Genomic DNA, 7,539 nt, shown 5'->3' with positions numbered 1-7,539 from the left:
TTTGTGGACAGAATATAGAATAGAAGAGGCATTTTTTATTTCACCGAGTTCAATTCTATTTCCTTTAATTCAATTCCATATCCTGTTTACTACTTCGATTGGAATTCAATTMAAATTCAATCATTTAATTGGAATTTATCAGACATTCTCAATTCAATTCTGAATTGAGCCCAACCCTGTTTCCTATGGAAGATTGACAGTGTCATTTAAAACAACTGATATTCCCATTAGGGTCAGCATTCTCTGATGTGACCCTCCAACCATCTTTGAGGTACCATTTGAAAGTTAACATTTCTATTGTGTTCTCATTTTAGTACATTTAACAGCCAAAACATGACTCCCACCCTTTATTCAAGAGCATGCTGAATTGAGCCCAACCCTGCTGTGAATTTCTTCCGGGAGGAAATCACAAGTGTATCCCAGACCAACCCCACGGATTGTGACGTCAGCCTCAGACTGCGATGGAGGATTCTGGCCAACAGGGGGTGACCTTGCCACACACCGAGGGAGAACGTATAGCTCATACTCAGAGGAGCAAGTGTAAGTAATTTATCTCTTCATGATTTTAATTTGCCTGGAATTATATACTGAATCTACTTCCTATTGACATTTCTTCTGTAGCTCRTCTSACTGTGCACACAACATTTAGAGCTAAGTTCACTGGAGACAATAATATATTTAGTTTCATTCAGAATGTTTCTCTCTTGTAGGCATGCAGAAAATACTTRTACACCTGCAAAAATTCCTAAACAATCTAATCTGAATTCCCTGTGTCTCTCTATCTCTYACTGTGTGTGTGTGTCCCAGCAGTAGGAGGAGTCAGAGAGAAGCTCCAATCAGAGCTGAGAGGGAGATACRYGTCATTGTGTGATGGAACCCCAGCAGGACAAGAGGTGCGGAGTCACTGCCTCACACACTCCTATGTGGAACTCCTCATCACCGAGGGCAACGTCCAATGGCACAACGATAGGCATGCTGCCACGCGACCCGTAAGGCCACCATCAGATATGCCCACTGCTAATGAGGAAGTAACGATCAAGCTTGACGATATCTTCAAACCACCGCTATCTCCGGATCGGCCTCAAGCAAAAAAACGTCCTGACGAAGGGACCCGCAGGCTCAGGGAAGACGGCGAGTGTCCAGAAGTTTGTTTTGAACTGGGYCGAGGACAGAGCCAATCAGGAAGTCGACTTCTTGTTTGTCTTTCCCTTCAGTGAACTCAATTGGCTGATAGACCGGAGCTTCAGTCTGAGTGGCCTCATCAGCCACTTCCACTTGTCCATGACGTCGGAGAGTGAGAACCCCGGTCTGGATCTGAGTCGGTCTAAGGTGGTCTTCATCTTGGAYGGTTTGGACCAATTCAACCTTCCCCTGGACTTTGAAAGCATATCAGTAGAGTCTGACATCAATAAGGAGATGCCTTTGCCCATCCTCCTAGCGAACCTCATCTGGTGTCAGCTGCTTCTTCCCTCTGCCTACGTCTGGGTGATCACCAGGCCTGCGGCTGCCAGTTTCATCCCCATCGACTTCCTCCCCCAWCAACAGTGCTTGACRGAGATACGGGGCTTCGACGACACCCAGAAGAGGGAGTTCTTTAGAAAGAGGTTTGGCGATCAGAGTCTGGTGCACAAAGCTATCGCCCTAGTCATGAAAGCTATTGCCCTAGAGTCATCACGGAACCTCTGCGTCCTGTGCCAAACACCGTTGTGCTGTGAGATGTTGGCGACCATTTTAGAAAACACTGAGGCGGGAGAGTGTGTCGAGATAGACACTCTGACGCAACTATACACTCACTTTTTGCTTGTTCGGATTGGTTTGAAGAACAATCGAAATGGTGAACACTCAGAATCAATCAGAGAGGTTATTCGTAAGCTTGGGAAGCTGGCTTTTCTACAACAGGAAAGAGGAAGCCTCATATTCAGCGAGAGCGATGTGAAGGAATGCGGAATCGACGTCTCTAAAAGTTCCACATTCCACAGGTTGTGTAGGCCGCTCATCGCAGGGTGTGAGATGTACCTGGAGGAAATGTACCGCTTTGCRTACACAGGCATTCAAGACTACCTAGCTGCCCTGCACGTGTTTCTCACCTACACAAATAAAAGGAGAAACCTACTACTCCAACCTACTACACTCTTTGATCGATTGAAAGGGAYGTTCAGGAGAGCAACCCTTTTAGACCTCCACAGATGCACCGTGGACAGGGTTTTACGGAATACGCACGGAACTTATGACCTCTTCCTCTGCTTCCTCCTTGGCCTCTCAACAACACCCAACCAGACTCTCTTAGATCTAGCATGTCTAGGGAAAGGTTTAAAGGTCACAGGCTCCAAGGGGATTACAGAGATCACGGCGGAATACATCAAGCAGGCGATCAAGGCTGAGCCTTACCCTCAGACCACACTGGCGCTTTTCCGCGGTCTGCGGGAGCTAGGGGACGCCTCGCTGGGCAGGGAGGTCCGACGCTACCTGGCCTCCGAGTCCCGGTGGGGGTTCCTGCTGGAGCCCGACCAATGCTGGGAGCTGGCGGACATGCTTTGGGCAGGCGGGGAGATGGAGAGGGAAGTGTTTAGGGAGATGGAACGTTTGAGTTGGATGCGCCGAATGAGCATGTGGGGCTTTTGGAGGATGCAGACTGTACTGGGGGACAGACATTGGCAGGTCTACTAGAAAGACATCATTGCTGTATGAATGGTCTACTAGGGAGACATCACCACGGACTGTACTGCCACATCTACTAAATTGCCACTGCATGAGACTGTTGAGGAATTTCAAGTTTAGAGAGGTGTATAGGTACATTAGGAAGGTAGGTTTGAGTGTTTTTTTGTAGAGAGAAAAAGTGATGATTGCGATCCATGTTTATGGATCTGAGTAGTGGGTAGTAGTGTCTACTGAAAAATCTTAAAATCAATCAATCAATCGATTCTTCAAACAAACAAACTTTATTTGCTTAGAGCTTTGTACAAGCTAACTTGCCGATCACATGGCAGAAGTCATAGCGCAGTTGAGATTGGTCATAGTGCCAATAGACTCCAGGTAGAAGTGCCAYGTCAGAGCACCTCYCCATTTGTTAGGTACCTTCTTTACCGCCACCACCCTGAACAGCTCRTAGGGTGGCACCAGCACATTGAGGCCTGAAGAGGAGCGGCAGTGGCGCGAATGCGAGCGGGGCAGCAGGTGCCCGTGGCACGTCCGGATGGTCAGGTCAAACCTGGAGCTGTACCGCCGCGTGGACGCCAGGACAAAGTGCCCGGTGCGCACCTGATCCCCCACCTCCCCTCGCAAGTTGTCCCCGCGCCCGCTGTCAGCATACACCAGCAGGCAGCCCTTCCCATCCTGCTCCGCCTCTGCCTCCTCCCGCCCTATCAGGAGCCGCAGGGCGTCGGTCAGCAGGAAGTGGAGGGACTTGAACAGGAAGTACCGGCGGTAAACATTGGCGTCGGGGCCCAGAGATCTAGCTTCCACGTCGAAGATCAAAGGGAAGGTGCGGTTGTATGCGTTTGTGTAGAGGGTCAACGCTGTGACATGGAGGTCGGTGAGGTTCGCCACCGTCACATTGCAGCGTTCAGCTTGYGACCAGGCGGTGGAGAAAGAAGGGCTGGCCTGGCGTTCCCTGGTCAGCAGGTCGCCCGCGGTGATGTTCCCCATCATCTCTTCCCTGCACGTCGGGTAGCGGTCGTCCACCGAGCTCAGTTCCATGTTCAACCGCTCCTCATCACACCGACACTGGCACTGCTGAGGAGAGCTATACAGCATTACAATCATTCTGGMAMTGCAGAGGACAGCTATACAGCATTACAATCATYMTGGCACTACTGAGGACAGCTATACAGTGTTAGAATCATTCTGGCACTGCAGAGGACAGCTATACAGCATTACAATCATTCTGGCACTACTGAGGACAGCTATACAGTGTTAGAATCATTCTGGCACGGCTGAGGACAGCTGTTCACTGTTAGCATATATACTGTATATGGCTACATATATAAATATAAAGCTCTGGCTTCCTGTAAATTGTGTCACCAATATATTCAAATAATATGTACAACTGGGGTGACAGGTAGCCTAGTGGTTAGAGCGTTTRGCCAGTAACCGAAAGGTTGCTAGATCAAATCCCTGAGCTGACAAGGTAAAACTCTGTCGTTCTGCCCCTGAACAAGGCAGTTAACCSACTGTTCCTAGGCCGTCATTGTAAATAAGAATTTGTTCTTAACTGATTTGTCAAGTTAAATAAAGAATAAATAAAATAAAACTGGGGTCACCCACCTCTGCACTGTTGACTGTAGTGAGCATTGTTGTCAAGAGCAACAGGACTCCTGCCGAGTATTTCATAATAATGCAGGTTGACAGCAAAACAACCTGTTGATAGAATGTTGAAAAATAATCTCTAATTTCCTAATACTGGTATTTTTACAATGAAACGACATGACTGATGAATCTTGGTCAGTCAGTCGTAACTGCTGGTGTGTGTGTGTGTGTCAGCAAGTGTCTGTCCTTACCGGATCTCTGTCCTCTCTTTGTCCAGTCCCAGATAGTTTTAGCTGACACTTTAGGTCTATCCTGTTAAGCAGTTCTGTTTTTAACCCACATGAATTCAGATGAAGGAAAGGGAACTATTGAGATTAAACTACTGTTTGACCCAGCGTGCACTGACCCTCAACGCCCACACATGAATTGGCCAATATCACCCACACTCACTCTCTCCCAATCCTTGTGAGTTGGTTTCCCAAAGGCTAGAAGAAAATATAGTGTACATGCCATAACTTTTGAAATCGTGGGTGTGTTTTATGTGGTGGCAGACTTACAAATATGTATATGCAACCCCCCCCCCAAAAAAAAATTGCATGAGCTAATTAACAATAAATGCGTTTATTTTCAGAATGCTGGATGCAATAATGCTCGAACGCAAGAGAAAGCCACCAGCGTTGCGCACGTGTACAATCCACGTCTCAGTTGTCTCAAGACTTAAAAATCCTTCTTTAACCTGTCTCCTCCACTTCATCTACACTGATTGAAGTGGATTTAACAGGTGACATCAATAAGGGATCATAGCTTTCACCTGGATTTACCTGGTCAATCTGTGTCATGGAAAGACCAGGTGTTCATAATGATCTGTACACTCAGTGTACGTGTGTAATATTATCACATCTGACATTAACTTAATTACTGTTTAAAGATTTGCATTTAACTTGTTGATACTACATTAGCTATAATATTWAAAAAATGCACTACTAATTGCCATTCTRTTATATCAATGAAACCATAATTAAATGTACTGATGTCAATTATTATGTTATTATTCAAATTAGATTTTAGTCATGAATCTAGGCTAGAGCTATTGCTAACTCTAAAGGATATCACATTCTGTTTGTATAGTGAAAGGAYGTTATCGTACATTATGACACATTCACTGTGCTCTCGCATACCCATTGATTAGTTTATGAGCAGGGCTTGTCACTCCATGACTGAATAGATCCAAAGTAGGGTGAATTATTGAAACTGTTAAATACCACACAATCCTCACTACCCAGATGAATATCTGGCTGTCCTTGTCTCCAGAACCTACGAACCAACAAGTTAAGAGGAAGATTATATTAAGTCTTTAGCATTTAGTACAAGATCCAAGTATCTACACGATCCATTTGTATTTTGCTCACTGTGTTGTAATTGCAGTTGTTCCGTCCACCCATTTCCAGGTGCCTTCCTTCATTAACTCAGTCAGACCAATCCAGAACATCAGATTGTTAGCCAATTTATTCCACAAACACCTGGGGAAAACATAGTTCATAGGTTTATTATCTCTGCCTGTCTGTCTGTATGTCTCCCTCTCTTTCACATTCTCTCTCACCTGTTTGTCTCTACTGTTTATGATCACAAGGTCCGCTCCTCTCTTTATACATCCTGCTCTGACTCCCAAGTTTTCTTCTCTTTAAAGAGGTAATAACAGCTAGACTTGAATCTCCTCCAACCGACAGGACAGCATCCTGCAGAAGGAAAGCATATCGGTCAATACAGTCATATGACTTCAATATATCATAATACTCTTTTCACATCAACACAAATTCACACGTATTTGCACAATGTACATACTCACCCAGTTCTTCTGAGATATTTATTTCCTAGCTCTGCCATTGTCCTTTGTAACTGGTGTTTCCCTTCAGCCAAGGTGTTAAAACGTGCCTGTAACTGGTCTCTGTCATTATTCAAGGCGTTGAAAGAAGTCTCCAGCCGGTCTCTCCTTAGTCAGGTTTTCGTAACTAGTTCTTCCTTCTCTGAAGTATGGTTGGCCGTTAGAAGAGAAAGACTTCTGGACAGTTGATTGTTTGTCATCGTCATCTGTGATGGAACAGAGAACAAATTGATCATTTTATGTTTTTTTACACACACACAAACACCCTACCACCTGTGATTGTTGAATACTCACAGTGTACAGAGAGACATATATATATAATTTTTTTTCACCTTTATTCAACCAGGTAGGCCAGTTGAGAACAAGTTCTCATTTACATCTGCGACCTGGCCAAGATAAAGCAAAGCAGTGCGACACAAACAACAACACAGAGTTACACATGGAATAAACAAACATACCAGTCAATAACACAATAGAAAGTCTATATACAGTGTTGCAAATGAGGTAAGATAGGGAGGAATAGGCCATGTGGCGAATAATTACAATTTAGCAATTAAACACTGGAGTGATAGAGTGCAGAAATGAATGTGCAAGTAGATACGGGGTGCAAAAGAGGCAAAAAATAAAATAACAGTATGGGGTGAGGTAGGATTGGTATTTACTAATGATGGATGTACAGGCTGCAGTGACTGTGAGCTGCCTCTGACAGCTGTCTTAAAGTTTGAGAGGGATATAAAGTCTCCACTTCAGATTTTTGCAATTCGTTCCAGTCAGGCAGCAGAGAACTGGAAGGAAAGCGGCCAAGAGGTTTGCTTTAGGATGACAGTGAAAATAACCTGCTGGAGCCGTGCTGCGGTGGTGTGTTATGGTGACCAGTGACTAGAATAAGGCGGGCTTTACAGCAAGACTTATAGATACCTTGAGCCAGTGGGTTGCGATGAATATGAGAGCCAGCCAACGAGAGCATACAGGTCGCAGTGTGGTAGTATATGGGGCTTTGGTGACAAAACGGTGGCACTGTGATAGACTGCATTAATTTGCTGAGTAGAGTTTGGAGGCTATTCTGTAAATGACATCGCCGAAGTCAAGATCGGATAGGATGAGTCAGTTTTACGAGGTATGTTTGCAGCATGAGTGAAGGATGCTTTGTTGCGAAATAAGAAGCTGATTCTACCATCTAAATGTTATGCGAGTACAATGCGAATCAGTCTATTAGCTTGAATGTTGAGTCATCATGAGAAAAATGAAGAGTTATCATGTACATGATTGTTAGTTTCCACATATTCTAATCAGAACCGTCCAGGGTAACAGTGATAATGTCGGAAACCCACGTCACATAGCCTCTGCCACAGCTTTTGCCCTCACCTTCGTATGAAGTTTCTTGTCAGAAAACGCTAAAAGAAGGGCGGGCA

General features: G+C 45.0%; 2 protein-coding genes across 5 annotated transcripts in view; one reads left to right on the top strand and one right to left on the bottom strand.

Annotated features, from left to right (window-relative positions):
- Positions 1–4,277, top strand: part of LOC139022474 (protein NLRC3-like) — a 7,312-nt gene extending 3,035 nt beyond the window's left edge. The window contains exons 2-3 of one of the 3 annotated variants that reach the window (XM_023988351.2): positions 357–540; positions 811–4,277. In XM_023988351.2, coding sequence (XP_023844119.1) covers positions 1,282–2,667 — 1,386 coding nt within the window. In that variant the 5' untranslated portion in view covers positions 357–540; positions 811–1,281 and the 3' untranslated portion in view covers positions 2,668–4,277. Of the gene's footprint in view, positions 541–807 lie in introns of all 3 variants that reach the window. The other 2 variants (XM_070443745.1, XM_070443749.1) reach the window with 2 other exon arrangements.
- LOC111964504 (ecto-ADP-ribosyltransferase 4) lies at positions 2,919–4,665 on the bottom strand. Of its 2 annotated transcripts, none has more exons than XM_023988401.3 (3): positions 4,497–4,665; positions 4,264–4,356; positions 2,919–3,729 (listed from the first exon to the last, which is right to left on the bottom strand). In XM_023988401.3, exons 2-3 carry the CDS (start codon positions 4,327–4,329, stop codon positions 2,977–2,979), a joined length of 819 nt encoding a protein of 272 aa, XP_023844169.1. In that variant the 5' UTR covers positions 4,330–4,356; positions 4,497–4,665; the 3' UTR covers positions 2,919–2,976. The 2 variants fall into 2 exon arrangements, with proteins under 2 accessions (XP_023844169.1, XP_023844162.1); XM_023988394.3 differs by having other exon boundaries at positions 2,919–3,732; positions 4,497–4,664.
- Between the last annotated feature and the right edge of the window lie 2,874 nt (positions 4,666–7,539).

This window comes from Salvelinus sp. IW2-2015, linkage group LG1 (assembly GCF_002910315.2).
Source record: "Salvelinus sp. IW2-2015 linkage group LG1, ASM291031v2, whole genome shotgun sequence".
NCBI lineage: Eukaryota > Metazoa > Chordata > Actinopteri > Salmoniformes > Salmonidae > Salvelinus > Salvelinus sp. IW2-2015.
The sequence above is the reverse complement of the archived record's forward strand: the minus strand, read 5'-3'. Positions and strand labels throughout refer to the sequence as shown.